At 34.0% G+C, this 17,888-nt stretch overlaps 1 protein-coding gene across 1 annotated transcript; it reads right to left on the bottom strand.

The window, feature by feature from the left end:
- Positions 1-776: 776 nt before the first annotated feature.
- LOC135138500 (fatty acid synthase-like) lies at positions 777-17,413 on the bottom strand. Its single transcript, XM_064068474.1, has 18 exons — positions 16,902-17,413; positions 8,070-8,273; positions 7,041-8,012; positions 6,523-6,984; positions 6,243-6,472; positions 5,420-5,777; positions 5,114-5,371; positions 4,050-5,055; positions 3,872-4,002; positions 3,664-3,820; positions 2,980-3,617; positions 2,777-2,932; positions 2,476-2,727; positions 2,273-2,426; positions 1,871-2,223; positions 1,508-1,820; positions 1,187-1,450; positions 777-1,124 (listed from the first exon to the last, which is right to left on the bottom strand). Exons 1-18 carry the CDS (start codon positions 17,384-17,386, stop codon positions 777-779), a joined length of 6,741 nt encoding a protein of 2,246 aa, XP_063924544.1. The 5' UTR covers positions 17,387-17,413.
- Between the last annotated feature and the right edge of the window lie 475 nt (positions 17,414-17,888).

Here is a 17,888-nt window from a genome sequence, read left to right as displayed (position 1 = left end):
TGTTTTCTAATGTTATTAATTTTATAATTTAACCGTGTTTCCCAATGAGGGGTGGAGGGTATGCGATTGTTGTTTGTATTTATTATGTTATCTTTACATGTGTTAATTTGAATACAAGTTAAAGCTGCACAGTAGATAATTGTATGAAGTTTTTCAAAAGAGATCGAGTTTGTGAGATATTTTGGTAAAATGAAGGAGTTCATTATTTCTACAATTGCCAGAAACTTTTTAGAATAACACTGGCGGGGAAGTGATTGTCTATCATTTGGTTTTAATTTAGAACATGTTTCGAAAGTTAATTTAAATTGGTCTTCAATTTCATTTTGGAAATTAATGTGAAATTTAAAATTTTTGTTTACAGTTTTGATTAATGTGTCTTCTGTGTTGTAGTACGTGTTTTGTAGATTATCTGTGATGTTAATTTGGTTTTGGATTGTTCTTGATGAATTGTTAAGTGATTTGTCAGTTAATGTGTTGGTAATTTGTGTTACGGTTGTGATCTTATTTTGAGGTGTTTTGTTTAATAAATCTTTAGTAAATCTGTCAGTTCGTGTCTCTGGTGTATTTAATATACTACTATTACTATTTTGTGGTATAATTGGGATCTTATTTTGAGATGTTGTTTTTGACAAATTGGTGACAGATGTGTCAGTCAGTAATGTATTTGGTACTGTGTTGTTGATATCTTCAGGAAGTGGATTAATGGTTTTAGAAAGTTCTTATTATTATTATTATTAATATTAATAATATTATTTTTATTATTAATTTTTGTGAAACTATTGTTTCAGTACCACTATTTCGCTAACAGCTTTTACAAGATCTGGGCTATTTAAAATTGTTGCATGGTCACCATCTACTGTAGTCACTTGTACAACATCATCGCATATTGTTGATAATTGATAATCATCTGTTTCATGAACCATTGGATACTTTGCTTTGAACAGATGTACTGACGATTGGATTTTCTTATTTTTAAATGTATAGTCAAGCATAGCTTTACAACGTTTATACAGTGCAATGCCAGCTTGTTTTTCTAATTTCACTTCGTCTCTTATTTTGGGAGGTAACAAAGACAAAAATAAGTCAATTTGTTCTTCAAAGTTATTAGACTTCATCAGCATTTCCTAAAAGATACGATTGCGCACGGTGAATACAATATGAATACAAATAGTCGTTTACCAGTTACCTCATATTGCGAAAATACGTTCAATGGAATCAAAAGAGAAGAGACTTTTCTCAAAACGGCGGTTTGAAATTGGGCTTCCGTTTCATGCGGAAAGTGTTTTTTTAAAGAAGAAGATGAATAAGCTGGTGAACCATCGATTAAAATCAGAATACCAGTGTAGCCCTTTTCTTCCAACAAACTGGTCATTTCTAGAGCGACTAGAGTTCCAAATGAATATCCAATAATGTAGAAGGATGTGTCTTTGGATAGAAAACTTTCTATATGCTAAAAATAGAAGCATATAAAATTAATCAACTTTAAAATATGTAAATTTTAGAGAACCGGCAGTGTGTTTTGTGCAGTTCTTTCAATAGAATCCTCTGGATTGTTATAGTTGTACTGTACTCCAACTACATGAGCTTTTAATGAATTTATCAAAAATTCTAGTGGTTTGAAGATGCTTTCCACTCCTGGTAACACGAAAACCGTTGGAACCTCTAGGTGTGAGTCAATATGACTATTTAATTTAATAGCAGGCAAATGAACAGTTTCGCGATTGGGAATATACGCAATGAATAAATTTTCGCCTTCTTCTGTTTTTTTGTCTAAAACTTCTACAGATTTTTTGAATTTCCCTTCTTCCATTTCAGTTAATCTGAAATTCAGCACTAAATTAAACCACTTTGTTAAACACATAATAATTACTTTGCGAATGTTAAACTTCTCACATCTTTGGATGTCACGTAGATTTCAAAATCTTTCTCTAAAACTTGAACAATTTCTGTACCCATCATCGAATCCATACCGAGTTCCGCAAATGTCGTATTGTGACTTACTGTTTTCATGTCTTTTATTCCCAAAACATAAGCAACCGTTTCTGCTGCACTAAGGCTGTTACCTTCCTGTCGTTTTTCGGTAACCACCATACTAGAAACAACCGGATAGTTATGTTTTAACAGGACATCTAGCACCTCAAGACAGCTGGAAATTTTTTGTTGAACGATACCACCAAACACTAACTCTTTATTTTCCCTCTGCATTTTTGCCGCCAAACCGACCTTTAAAATATTTGTAACCTTAAGAAACCTTTGAAAATGTGTTACGTACTTCACCGATTGCGCCCCATTGGATAGCCACAGCTGGTAATCCTTCTCGCTTTCGATTCTCACATATTCTTTCCATAACAGAATTTGCCATACCATAGTTGCTTTGACCCGGATTTCCACGACCACAAGATAGTGACGAAAATATGACAAAATACCTAAAACATATCGTCAGAATGAACCGGTACTTTTAAGTTGTACGTAAACCTTAGTTTTGGGCACAGTTTCCTAGTGACTCGATCCAAATATAGTGTAGCGCGAGCTTTTGGTGCTAATGAAGTTTCGAAAGTTTCTTGAGTTTGATCTTCAAATAGTGCATCTTTAAGAACAACAGCTAAGTTAAAAATAGCATCGACAGGTCCAAGCTCAGTCGCTTCATTGATTAAATCTTCACATCCTCGCTCAGTGGTTACGTCTCTCACAGAAATTTTAACTTCGACGCCGTATGTTGTCCAAATACTAGAATTGCTAGTGTGTATCTTTACTAGGTGATGAGATTATATTTTACTGTATTCTTTGCTGATGATAACCAGTTTGAATACCCGATCTCGAACTTAATACTAGTTTTCTTGCACCTCTCAAGACCAACCAGTCGCTTAATTCTAAACCAACTCCACCTAACCCTCCAATAACGATATAGGTGTAACGCACATCACAATGGAAACTTAAAAAACCATAATTTTGACGTACCTATTCTCAGTGACAACTTACCGTGGATTTGACATCATGTGGAGTGGACCGACACTATCTTCTTCTTCATTCCGCAGTTTGATCAGTATTCTACCAATATGTTTACCCGTCATCATGTATCTATACGATTTTTCAATTTCATTTGCACTGAACACAGTCCTGGGAAGTGGTTTTACAAAACCTGCCCCAATTCCGTCTATTAAACCTTTCATCACTTTAGCTTTCATTTCCGTAAAGCTTCTAAAAACGACATCAAACAATATACCGTGATAGCTAACTTCTTTTTCCATGAACAAAAGATTTAAAGAATTGTTAGTCGCCAAATCGTATTTCCCAATTTCCATAAATTTTCCTCCTCGTGCTAAACACCTAATCGAAGCCTGCAATTTATCCTCACTTAGGGAGTTCAAAATCATGTCAACCCCTTTATTTCGGGTTTCTGTTTTGATCATTTGTTCAAATGAGGTGTCTCGTGAATTTCCAATGTGATTGTCTGGAATTTGTGGATAATTTTCTTTTAAATATGTTCGTTTTTCCTGAGTGCCAACGGTTACATAAATTTCGCATTTATAGTGAAGGCAAATGTTCAAGGCAGCTAGTCCAACACCACCAGTGACGGAGTGAATAAGAATTGTGGAACCAGGTTTCAGATCGCCAACCTTAAAAAGACGATTATAAGGAGATTAATTTTGTCCATATGCGTACCATTAAAAGAGCATAAATAATAGTGCAATACACAATGGGAATCGTTGCTGCATCTTCAAGTGTCCATGAGTCCGGTATTTTCCAAATTAAGGAAGAATCGAAAGTAACATGGGATGAAATACCCTGTTCGTTAGTCATCGCAGACATTCTACGACCACTGTAAATAGTGTGTATTTGTTTGTTGTTTCCAATAAATAAATAACATCACCTTAAATCTTTTCCGGAAAATTCAAATCCTATTAGTATCTCTTGGTCAAGTCGATGCGGTTGTAATATTTCGAGATTTACGCGTCCAGAAGCGGCCATAATGTCTTTAAAGTTAACTGATGAATAACATGTCTGCAAACAGTTATCATTTCGTTAGAACCACATAATATATAACTTACTGAAACCAAAAGTTGTCTTTCTTTTAGTGGTACTTCTTCAGATAAATGTCCCTCTAACCATTCGAAACTGGATATGTCTCCTCTACTTTTTAAATCTGCATAAGAATGTTCACAGTCAATCTTTTGTATTTCCTCCAAAAGCAAATATCGATATGTTCCCCACGATTTATCCTTATAAATGTTTACAGCCAAATTTTTACTAATTTGTTCACCGTAGAACGAATGGTGAGGATCGAATTCCGGAGCATCGTCCATCATGAAGAAACACTTAACTAAATTTCCATTTGGTTCTCGCCTGATGCAATTTATCAAACCTAGTATTCCATCGGGATCTCTATTTGTTGCATATGTTATAACATCTTTCCTAAGAGTTAAAGCGTTTTGTAACTCTGGGATCCAGCCAAAATTACTCGAAGATACTTTAATAAACTCGGGTCTGACGTTTTCCACTTTTCTTCGCAATAAAATTATTCTTTCGTTTGGTGTTAAATAATCGGTCAGAACGTCTACTTCAGTAATATCGTTTTTTAAACTGAAATTGATATCTTCACGTGTTAGGATAAATCCGTTTTTGTTAAGTGGCGTGAAGAATTGTTTTAAAGTGTTTCTTTGTTGTAGAATTTTACTACCAACGTACAAATGTATATTGCTTTCAGGTGTTAAAGTAACAGTTTCGAATTTTATTCCAGGTGTTTCATCCATGGTTGTTTTTGACGAAATGGTTAGATCAGGAGTTACTCCAGGGATGCGTTCTAAGATTTTATTGACAAAACCTAAGATGTGTTCACTATTTACATTCGTGAATTCGTTGATGATTTCCACAGATTTAAATCTGTTATCTAAACTATTTTCTAAGATAATTTGAGTGTTGACTATTACTGCTTCTTCTAATCCTAACGATGAAATATTTGAGATGAATACGTTCTTTTCCAGAACTGGTTCCAATCGCATTTTTTTCTTGAAAATAGATTTTACTTGAATTCCGTGTATTTCAATTCCACCAGACCTAAACAAGACCAAGCTCTTTGTTTAACTGCAATCTAGTAAATAGTTTATATAGTTACTTGATCAAGTTGCAAGTCTTATTCACATAAACAGGTAGAAGACATTCTTCTCCATCCTGTTCGTTCACGATTTGTATGTGCCTTAAGGGATCTATAATGATTTTCTTAATGCCAGTAGGAACGAAAAGCAACCTTGTGTCAGACTGAAGAATATTCATTTGAAGCATATTATCCATAAAAGCACACCAGTTGTCCTTCCATTTAATCAGACCGGCAGAAGCGTCTACATTGCATCGTTTAATTGATTTGAATAAACCACTAAAAAACTAGATACAACAAGCTGTATCTTGTTGGAATGAAACCGACCTGTAATTGTAACCTCTTAGGTTAAATTCTCGATAGATATCGTCTTGTTCCAATATTTTTCGTTTATCGTCACTCAAAGAATCAAATTTTGCTAGGATAACTTGTTGGCTTGCATTTGGACAAAGTCTGATACGGCCACTAACTATTAACGAACCTTTCTCGAGAATTTCAAAGTTGCCTGTGCCTCTTTGAACCGTTACAAGTAATTTTACGTAACCACTCTTAGGTAATGTAACGGCTTTGATAAACTTACAATTTTCAAATAATACAAGAATATCGACGGCTAAAAATCCTCGAGATTCTGCGTATGATTGCCACACTAAATTTAAATATTCGGTAGCAGGAACAAGGTTACGTCCTGAAAACGTTGTTTTTAATGTTAAGACCATATGACCGAAAAAAAGTCTTCTAGTAGGCCACGAAATTTATTTTTAAAATATAAATATTGCCTTTGCAGTTATTTGTTTGACATTTTTGACATCATTTTTAATGTATCGTTTGAAAATATGAATGCATTGATAAACCACAAGTATAGAATCATCATACATTGCACATTTAAGATTTATTCAGCAATATTTTGATGCGACGACATTAATTTTTTAGGTAGGATGAACAACTAAATTTTGATCAGAAAGTTATCATGATTAAAATAACTCGAAACATTTTCAAGATTTCAAAGCATTCACTTTTGCAGTTCCTGATTAATTCAATAAAATAAATTCATGCATTTATTAGTTTGTTGAGCCACCAAAAGTTACTAGACAATTTTTTTCTCGATAATATGGTATCCTCTTTAGTGCTAGTTTAAATACGAGTATATTACCATCGATGCAATGGCCTTTCATAAACTGATGTTCGTCCTTTGAAAGTGAAATACTATATTCCCTCTGCTCAGCATCCGATAATGTATATTTGGTAAATTTATATGTATACCATGATTTTTCGTGATTCCATTGAATCGAAGGTGAAATCATGGAGGTGCCTCTACTGACTGGAAATTGTATTTGAGGATACAGTTTATGAATTTGGGGAAGATACCCTTCTGTATACAATCTACAAATTTATTTTATGATCTTTAAATTTCTTTGGTGTTCACTTCTTACCTTCCAAACAGACCGAGTAAATTGCCGGTGCCATCTTGTACTAGTAAATTGTTTTCACCACTGAGCTCCCGATCGGATAAATTTAATATTATTGTGCCTTTCGACGGTTTAATAAAATCTTCGTAGTTTAAGTAAACCTTTTTCATTGACTCTTTATCTTTTGAATCCAATAATTTCGCTGATGTTTGGAAATTCATATTAGAAACAAAATTTACTTTACCAAGCTCGATCGCTGCCAACACGGCCTCTTCCAGCTTGATCACGTTGTGATAATAAGCACTAACGATTGTACCACAAGTGTCACCGAAAATGCCAGTAGGACACAATTCCAACTCTTTTATAACATCTACCAATATCAGTTGCAAACATATTGACCCCAATGCGTCTTCATTTACTTTTGTTTGAGATTCTAAAATTTCTTTAAGAGCTTTCACTTTGTTGAACACCAAAATTTGATTAATCCTTCACCAAGAAAAGAATTTCTTCATTAGGAACACACAAATAAAATCTTAACATACCTTGATTCGATGCATTCGAAAATCGAAAATTTCTTCAAATAAGAAGCCAGTTTGCGGAAATTAGTGACGAATTGTCCAAAAAATACGTAAAGATGTGGTTTCTGTAAAGGCAATAATTTTGATGACATTGATACAATACCGCGTTTGGAAACAACTGCATATCCTCGATGTAAATGATTTGGGTTGTTAATTTTATATAACTGATGGAGAAGACCGACGTATTCTTCATCCAAACTTTTGTTACTAACGTCGTTTAAAATTTTCAAAACTGCTTCATTAGTACGACCACTGACACAAATTAATCTAGGAAGATCATCTTTCGGCAGTCCACCATCGATTTTTTGCTTTTTAAACCTCTGCAATATCACATGACAGTTGCTACCTCCGAAACCAAAGTTGTTAACGCCTATAATCGCATCATTGTCTAAAAGCTCAGTAGCTTCTGTCACAATTTTTATGCGTTGTTGCTTTATCCCTTCCAGTCCTTCTCGGACCCTTTTGAGGTTGATATTAGGTGGTATAAATCCTGTTTCCATTGCAATTAATACTTTTATAATCGAACACAGACCTGATACAGGTTCTGTATGACCTATATTTGATTTTACTGAACCTATGAGAAGCTGTTTTCCATTTTTTTTCGCCAGAGCCCTGTCTACAGCACTAATTTCTTCAGGATCCCCAGCTCGAGTACCAGTACTATGTGCTTCGAAATATCTCACTTGTGAAGGATTAATATTACTTTCTCGATATATTTCAGTCAAAAGCTCTTCTTGCGTTAACGATGAAGGATGTGTTATCCCTTCTTTTTTAAAACCGTCTGAGTTCACTTTCGTATTAATAATTTGTGCGTAAATTCGTTTCGCATTTTTAGACTTTTGAAGCAAAATACATACGCCAGCCTCACTTCTAACGTAACCGTTTGCATCCTGATCGAATACTCTGGATACTCCGTCCGGACTTAAAGCTCCCAGGCTACAAATGTATTGTTGTAAAAAGGAAATTATTATCGTGTATAAATAATAATTGTACCGAAAATATTGCATTGTGCCTCTAGGATGAATGGTTAAATTACAACCAGCGACAATTGCATTTTCACATTCACCACTTCTCATGAATTTAAAAGCTGAATGAAGAGCATTTCCAGAGCTGCTACAAGCCGTATCAATAGCGAATGATGGTCCTTTTAATTTCAAATAATAACTCAGACGATGAGCAAGCAAAGATGTGAGAAAGCTGAAAGAAATACCATTATAAATAGAAATTAAGTATATTGTATAAGGTACTAACTGCACTATTAATTTTGTACAAGATTTAGGTTTCTGATATTTTGTTTAAAACGATTCAAGCAAATATTTTCTCCAGCTCCAATCATCTTGATTTTTTTTTTAATTAAGTACAGTACTCATAACAACCGAATTGTTTGATTCGAAGAGTAAAATAAATTTGTTTTACTAATTAGTTTTTTGAGAAATCTCCCTAACATGTGTGTACATTGCACTACGGATAAAAAATGAAGACGTACTTTAAAGAATGATGTTAATATCTGATAATAATATACTAAAACTCAATTTTGAGCGATTTTGAGTTTTGCTTGTAAACAGGTGTGTGAATAGCGCTCCGTAATTAAACTTGTTGTAACAGGAGATTACGACGGTTACACACACGAATTTTGGAGTAGACTACGATAGTAAGGTGTTGAAGATTGGGGGAGAGCAGGAAAGAACGACAACCAGAAGGAACACCCAAAAATTGGCTGGACAAGCGATTTAAGGTTAGTCACAATTATCTCCGCTGTGGTGATAAAAAGAGAGATAAGTTTTTTTGAGAGCTAGCCTTTCCACAAATAGGTAACACAGAATACACGCTTACGAACTTGATTGTTGGAAATAAATGTCGGACTGCGACACAGACGATTATTCAACAGAAGACGGGAAGAGGAAGAGAGAGTACAGCCCGAGGGAGACCAGACCAAGTAAAAAAGCACAAAGAACACACACGAAGAAAATAAGCATCGAGAACGATATGGAAGAGTTGAAGAGCATGTTAAAAACTGTCATGCAGGACGTAAAGGATATCAAAACAGACCAAAAAGCGTACCAAGAAGAGATCAGAAGTATAAGAGAAGAAAATGCTAAAATGAGAGAGAAGCTATTAGCGCTGGAACGGAAATAATAGAGAAAAAAGAAAGGAAAAATAATATTGTTATTAAAGGACTGGAAACGGATGAGACGAACATAAAAGAAAAGGAAGAGGAGTTTCTAAAAAACCAAGTAGGAGTCGAAGTTGGCCTTGAAAGCGTATATCAAGTACAAACCCAGAAGGCAAATCCTTTAATAATAGCCAAAGCCAACAACTGGCAAGAGAAAATGTTGATAATGAAGAATAAGAAAAACTTGAAGGGTAGTAAGAAGTTTATCGAGGACGATATGACGAGTATGGAGAGAGAAACACAATGGAAGCTGAAATGAATAGCAAGAGAAAACAGGGCGATGAGGAAAACAGCGAAAGTCATGTACCAGAAGATAATAATTGATGGGGAAGGTTGGAAATGGAACCCAGTAGATGAAGTATTAGTAAGGGAGAAGATGGACGAACGAGCAAAAAACTAGTAGCAGTCGAAACAGTGGGAGAAACAAATATGATGGCAATGGCTAAGACACGGACAATGGAAAAGGTTAACCAAAAACGAAGAGAAACAAAAAAGCGAAGGGTGCAAGTAAAAAATAAGGAGAGAGGATTGTTTGTGGGGACATGGAATGTGAGAGGTATATATGAGGAACGGGGAGTAGAGAATCTAATCAATCAGGTCAATATGCGTAAACTGGATATCTTGGCGCTACAGGAGACTAAACTAAAGAGTTGTGAAGTAAAGCAAATAGGGAATTATATTTTGTTCTGTAGTGGAGGTGACAATACAAGGCTAGGCATAGGTTTCCTAGTCCATGTAAGGCTCAAGCCTGCAATAGTGGAATTCAAGGCAGTTTCAGACAGAATGTGTATGCTCAGAATGAGGGGTAAATATCAAAAAATTAGTTTTATAAATATTCATGCGCCAACGGAGGTCATGCAGATGGGAAAAAAGGAGGAATTTTATAGCCAACTAGAGATAGAATATGAGCCGATCCCAAAATATGATGCGAAAGTAGTCTTAGGGGACGCGAATGCGCAGATTGGTAAAGAGCCAATGTACAGATCGACAATAGGTAATTTTAGCAAGCACCAAGTGAGTAATGAAAATGGAAAGTTATTAATTTCATTTGCAACAAGCAGAGCCATGAAGGTGAAAAGTACTTTTTTTCCGCGTAAAGAAATTTATAAAGGTACTTGGAGAAGTCCAGATGGTAGAGTAGTACCTAAATCAAATAGACCATGTTTTAATGGATGGTAGGAACGAGAGATGCATTATACCAGTGGCGGCTCCTCGGGGTGGGCAGGGTGGGCAATGCCCACCCTATTTGATTGTTTACGATACGAAGTAAAATATTGATTTTTTTTCTTTTTTAAATTCTTTTATATGTATACACAAATAATTATCGTCATAAACATCATTTAAGCCAACGGATTTTCTTTATTACATCCCGCAGTTTCCGCAACTGAGAAATTGCAGTTGTAAAAAAGTGCGTCAGATCTCGGCGTTATACGGTTCATGTGAGGATGGGCTAGTCCACCCTGGTCCATCCTCTTGATTGTAAGCAACGACATACGTTCGGTTTTCTATGTACGTAATTGAGAGTAAAGAATTCGAAACGCGCGTCTTTGCATATCCGTGTTTTCTTGCTTCAAGCGGGGCAGGACGCCCTGGCCTCAACGTATATCTCAAACGCTGCAGAATCGGATCTCTCGATATTCGATTCAAGGATTCAATAAATTTATTTCGATTTTTTTACTTCTTCTGTATTGTAAAAGTATAGAGGTAATTATTTTTATTACTCTATTGAAATATGGGTAAGATAGTAAGGAAAATAATGTTATGCGAAAATTATTGAATACTATTGTTATAGAAAAGAGCAACACCATAATAATTAATAAATACTTTTTCATATCAAATGAAAATTTGTAATAACCATGTTCTTGTATTATGACACCGTGTAAACTTTTTAATGAATTATAAATTTAAAAATCCGAATAACCAATGATGAGAATAAGTAATACATTTATTATTGCAGTATGTATCTGACATGTGTATTTTTTTATTATTACATATGCATTTTTGTTTCATAAATATAACTGTAGCAGAGTCAACAAAAGTTAAATATACGCTTAATTTATTATTTAATTCAAACTGTCCGCACAGGTTTGTTAAGCGTTCGCTCTAGCATGGGTGGGCAAATCCACCCTGAAAATCGGAAGCACTCGGCATGGTTCGTCCTCGTCGGAGACACGACTCAATTGAATTCAGTCAGATCAGAAACTGCATTGTGGATAGTGCATTTAATTATAAAATGTAGCTTATTCAAATTACCAAATAGTTAGGCGGGTACCAAAGTAGGTACTTTCTAGCAATTTTTTTTAATGGCAAATCCTACTGTAAGCTGTGCAAATAATATTAGAGAGGTGGTAAAGAAGGCATTAAAGACATTGAGTTTTTGTTTTTAATAAATAAATTCAGTAGTATGGAACTTGATATTTATGAATTATTTGTTTATAAATTAAGATCATGTCCCGAAATGAAACAATTGGTCATCACAAACTCTCGTGGCAGTAATAAAGGCTTTAATCAAAGTTCGGACAATAAATATTACCTTCCTATTGGTTGATCGGTAGTGAAACAACAAACAAAACTGTTGGAATTATCTGCTATTTAACTTAAAATTAAATTACTAACACTTTAAAATTCCACAAGAAGAGCGATATAAAATATATTGCTACTGCTTTACAAAAACATGACCAATCTGAATAAACGAAAATTACTTGGAAAACGAAGTTAAACTATAGAAAATTCTCTTAAATTCGGCGTTTATTCGATATGATAATTTTCTTGGCTACACAAAAACATACATTTCGGGGACAAGATGAATCGCAAATTTCTCTTAAAGTAAATTCGATGATAAATTTAAAAAGTTTTTTGGAGGAGTCTTTGGTAATTAGTGGTCTTCAGAACGATTATTTTGGAATTATTTTTATTTTATTTGTTATTGTTAACTTTGTTAGTATTTTGAGAATTTATTTTTTGTTTCATTTGGCATTTTTAATTTTGCTTTTATAATAATTTTCCAAATTGCTGCTTTTTCTAAGTGTAGCTTATCTCAAAGGTTTAAAATTTAATGTTTTCTCATCATGTTATTTCAAAATCTTTACATGTTGGGATCATTATTTGAGTTTATAGTTCTATAAACACCTAACAAATCTATTTATGTGCTGAACCTTTTTTTTGCTCCTCTTTCCTCTTCTAGCAAGAGTCTTCGACGTTCTCTTTGGTTCTTGCTGACCGACATTGTAAGTAACATTTATAAAATAATATATATGTAATATACATAAAATATTTGTTATACTTATTATATTGATTGACATGCAGTACCAAAACAAAAACACGTTTTCGCAAAAATGATTAATTATATATATGTATATATATTTTTTTCATACATGTTATAACCTACCTATAATGCTTTGCCCACCCATCAAAAATCACCACGAGCCGCCACTGCATTATACATGTGGTAGGCGCTAGCCACGGTGCACATCGCTCTCGATTTTAACAAGTTTATTATTATTACATTACTCAATCATGCCGCCGAAGAAAAATAGTAAAGAAAGTGGTGACGACATTAATTTTAATGTAAACGATATAACAAAAATAATTTCGGACACAGTAAAGGCTGAAAACAACATTTTATTGAAGAAAATCACCGAATTAGAAGACCGACTAAGTGATATGAGTGTTACAAATCAGCAACTACTATTATTACTGCAAACGAGACACTGTAAGTGCGAAATATCATGCGAGAAGAGTGGTCCAAATAAAGAAATAGAAGACGACATGAGCGACCTGGAGACATCAGATGATACGATTATCTCGATTCCAATAGATAAACAAGCAGAAAAACCTCAAAAAACCTCCACAAACAATGAGCAAAAGAAGAACCTTATCAAGTCGACAAAACCGATAAACACTAGAAAGGATGCAAAGAAAACTGCAAATATACGAGGGACGCTCGAAAATGCCACAAATTTTAAGGCAACCTCTCGGAAACTTTGGCTACATGTTCGAAGTGGAAAAACTATCATCGAAAGGATCCAATGCTTCCTTTAGGTTGAGCGTTGATTATCATACAGACCTAATACAAACATTGTACGACCCAAATTGCTGACCCAATGGTATTGTGGTTAAACAATTTAAATTTTTTCGAACAGCGCAAAAACTTATTAAACTGTCAAGCCATCACAGCAAATAACTGTGACATATAATATACGGATATTCTCCAAGAATATGATAAGATAAAATTTTTGTGTCTTACTGAAACCTGGTGCACTGTTACCAACGTAGAAGCAGTACATATCCAGAGGTATAAACTGGTAGCATCATTCTCCAGGAAAAATTGCAAGGGTGGTGGTGTTGGTATTTGGTGTGCTACTAACTTGTCGGTTAATGGGCTAAATTTAAATTTATCAGAGCATTGCGTTGAAAAACATTTTGAAATTTGTGGAATATCTTGGTCCTTTGGAGAGAAAAAAATATTCTTATTTACTTGTTACAGGTCTCCTGACAGCGATATTCAAATGTTTTACAATAATATTGGTATTATCTTAGATTTATACTTTAAAAGAAATAATTATTTTATACTTTGCGGTGACTTTAATATTGATCCAAAACGAGATAAAAAACAATTTGAGTATTTAAATCAAATTTTTGCGTCATTTGGTCTTAGAAATAAAGTTAATCGTCCCACTAGAGGTATTAATACACTTGATCATCTTTTCACCAATCTTAGTAACTCTGATTTTTGCTGTATTCAGGATACTGTTTTGTCGGACCATAGGATTGCTTACTTTCAAACTGATTTGATAAAATTACAAAGTGATTCACTCGCATATATGACGATTTGAAAATTCAAAACTTCTTAAGGGATATTTATTATGAAAACTGGACACCTTTGTACACATATAAGGACAGTATCGAAGCTTTTTATTACTTCCATACAATTTTTATAAACTATTTCGAACAACATTTTCCTTTTAAAAAAATTAATGCTCGGGAAGGAAAATTCTGGTTAAATAACGAGGTCAAATTGTCCAGTACAAAACTAAGAGATTTATTTATGCTACAAAAATCTTTTAGTGAACTAGAACCGATCTATAAATTGGCTAAAGAGGAACATTGTGCTTTGATCAATCAAACAAAAAGAAAATTTTATCAAAATAAACTTGATAAATCGGATAACATAACAAAGACTGCTTGGGGCATCTTCAATGCGGTAACAAACCAGCAAAAACAGCCTCCTAGTAACATTAAGTTAAACTTGGATAACCAAGTAATACAAAATGCGCACAATATTGCAGATGCATTTAACTCTTTTTTTGTCAATGCACCGAGAAACATAGTAAATCAGATAAAGAGTTCAGATCCTTCAAACACTCTAAGTTTCAGAGACTGCAAAAATTTATTTTTGACACCGTTCACCGTCAGCGAATTGTCAAGTCTGCTTTTGGCTAGGCTTCATGCAAAAGGCTCTGGCGGTTTTGACGATGTGCCTGGATTTTTATTAAAAAAAAACAGTCCCCATATTAAGTTCGCAATTTACGTACCTGGTCAACTTGTCATTTGAAACTGGCTGTTTTCCCGAAAAAATAAAACTTAATAAAGTCATACCACTTCATAAAAAAGATAATTCTTCAGACATGAATAATTACAGACCGATAGCACTAACATCCAGCTTTTCAAAAATATACCAATACTGCTTTCAATCGCGATTGCAAACACACCTTGAACGTAACAATATTTTAACAAAAAATCAGTTCGGTTTCAGGCCTAATACATCGACATTTCACGCCCTAAATCATTTTTATGACCACATTCTATCCTGTTTAGCGAAAAAGGAGTACCCAATTGGAATTTTCTGTGATTTAACTAAGGCTTTTGATACTATCTGTCATAAGCGTCTTTTAAATAAACTGGAAAATTACGGCATTCGCGGCGTTCCGTTAGAATGGATACAATCGTATCTACTAAAACGAACACAGTATGTAGCGTACAAATATTTTGACACAAATACTAATTCAACAAAAAATGCATTTTCAAATATTATGGAAGTAAGTCTTGGAGTCCCTCAAGGGTCCATATTAGGGCCAACATTATTTATATGCTATATCAATGATTTAAACCACAATCTTGAAAGTAGTGTAAATACTACACTTTATGCTGACGATGCCACAATAATCATTTCTGACAGATTCTCTCACGAACTGCAACTTAAATGTGACAATACCACTAAAAATATGTCCAACTATTTTAACTCCAACAGCCTGTATTTAAATGGAACAAAAACCAAATATCTCAGATTCCATCAACATAATGTAAAAGCTGACATAAATGACGTAAGAATAATGCTTAATAATACGATTTTAGATAAAACAAATACTGTAAAATTCTTAGGACTAACTTTAGATGATAAACTGAATTGGACTTTACATTGCAATCAACTTATCGGTCAGCTTTCAAAAGTATGCTGTTTGATTAGAAATGTTAGGTCTTTGTTGGATTTGAACCACTTGTTAATGATTTACTATGGACAACTAGAGTCCGGTTTAAGATATGGCATCTGTTTTTGGGGTATGTCTCCATCTGCACAAGATGTCATGCCGCGAACTTTTCAAAAAATATAATTTAATGACTGTACCGTCCTTGTATGTTTTTGAATGTTGTATGTACGTACATAAAAATAAAAAAAAAATGTTAAAAATAGTGAAGTCCACGACAAAAACACTAAACAAAAGAACTTATTCCACGTTCCTACAAAAAAATTGAACGTTACAAAAAATTCACTTTGTTCTTTAGGACTTGACTTGTATAATAACCAACGAAATTAAAAATCTTTTATTTATTGACGCCTTTAGGCACAGATTAAGAGACTATCTTGTTACTAGATGTTTATACTGTGTAAAAGATTTTGTGTAGCAGATGTCTGTATTTATTTATCTAATTGTCTTTCATGTTCTGACGATTTTCCACACTGTATGTAGTCTATGGAAATAAAGTATTATTATATTATTATTACAAATGTAAGAACATACAGAGGGCCGGATACAAACTCAGACCACTATTTGGTGGGTATTAAAATAATACACGGCATACCATATAGTGCCAAGAAAGTAACATTTAAACAACGACGATACAACATGTCAAGTTGGGTACAAAACGACGAGGAAAATATGAAGTATAGGGTGAAATTGGAAGAACAGCTGGCAAGAACAATGGGAGGAAATGGAAGCGCAGTAGAAAAGATGGCAAAGCATTAAGGAAGCGATTAAAGAAGCGGAAAGACAAATCCTACAAGAAGGACTGGTAAAGAAAGCGAGTTGGTTTGACGAGGAATGTAGGAAGGAAATGCAAAAAAGAGCGTAGCTACGTTTATTGAAATTGGGAAACGCATATAGTACGGAGGTAGTGGCGAAAAATAAACAGCAAAGGAAGAAGTGTAAAATGTTATGCAGAACCAAAAAGAGAATTTATGAAGAGCGACGCTTGCGTAATTTAGAAGACAGGTATAAAAATAAAGAATTGCTAATTTTTCATTTTACTCACAATACCAACCTGTTTCCTATTTTTGTAGCTTCAAAGCAAGTCTTTTTGAAAATTAAAAATAATATATGTTTTAAGAAACATAAATTAATGACTTTTGAAATTTGTGAATAAAATTGTCTTACCCGGTAATGGAAAACTTTTGCGGTTCAGTCTTTCCGCCGAATAAGGCAATATTTGCCACTTCTGAATGAGAAAAACCGATGAATACGCCAGTTTTGCTTCCTTCCAACTCCAACGGATTTACTCCAGCATCTATAACAGCTTCTATGGTCGTTTCCATCAAAACTCTCATGGCAGGATCTATATTATGAGCTTGACGATAATGTAACCCAAAATACCCAGCATCCAGTTTGTCAATATTATTAATGTGAGCACTTCGTTTCGGTAAATCGCAATTATCGACTTTCCATCTTTTTTCATTTTCAGTAACCATGTCTGTTTTGTTAAATAGATTGTCTCGTAATTCGCAAACATTATCACAATCAGGAAAACGACCAGACATGCCAGATATGACCACTTCTTCGCCGGCTGGCGGAGAGGACAACCAACGGCCATATTGAAAATTGGCATTAAATAATTCTTTTTGTTGAGTTTCGTTTAAATTCATAATGATCTACGGAACAACGTTAACAAAGTAAACGGAAACAGACACAAACGAAATACACGACGTGCAGTTATATATATAGAAAAAATAATCGATTATTTGGCTTACGAAATATCTATTTATAAATTGAACACGGAAATAGAGGGGAAGTTAGGTGCATTAACAATTCAAAACAAAAATTCATGAAGTGATTGCACACGAAAATGATTCATTAAATATTTAAATTTAACTGCACCTTATAATATAACGTTAAGCTTAACATATATCTAACATACTCGTATAATACGAGTAATAAGTTCTACATTTTCGAAAATTATTTGCCCAAATAATGAATAGGCTTCGGATCTTTGGTTTTTTGCCTTTTTATATCTACTTCAGACATTGCAGCGAAACTTATTTATTAATCCAAATTTAAAAAAATCTGTTTATTTAACGCACATTTATTACTACCTAAAATGCCTAATTTACCGTTAGAGACCTAAAGTGTTAATTAAACGACCTAATT

Source organism: Zophobas morio, unplaced genomic scaffold (assembly GCF_036711695.1).
Source record: "Zophobas morio isolate AGI-343-1 ecotype UQ-CSIRO unplaced genomic scaffold, CSIRO_AGI_Zmor_V1 ptg000030l, whole genome shotgun sequence".
NCBI classification, from domain to species: Eukaryota; Metazoa; Arthropoda; class Insecta; order Coleoptera; family Tenebrionidae; genus Zophobas; species Zophobas morio.
The sequence above is the reverse complement of the archived record's forward strand: the minus strand, read 5'-3'. Positions and strand labels throughout refer to the sequence as shown.

Coding starts and splice junctions, on each gene's coding strand:
- LOC135138500 (XM_064068474.1), bottom strand. CDS start 17,386: ATGAATTTAAACGAAACTCAACAAAAAGAATTATTTAATGCCAATTTT. Junction 2,427..2,475: donor AAACTGTGCCCAAAACTAAG/GTTTACGTACAA, acceptor GATATGTTTTAG/GTATTTTGTCATATTTTCGT. Junction 1,821..1,870: donor AGAAGTTTAACATTCGCAAA/GTAATTATTATG, acceptor GCTGAATTTCAG/ATTAACTGAAATGGAAGAAG.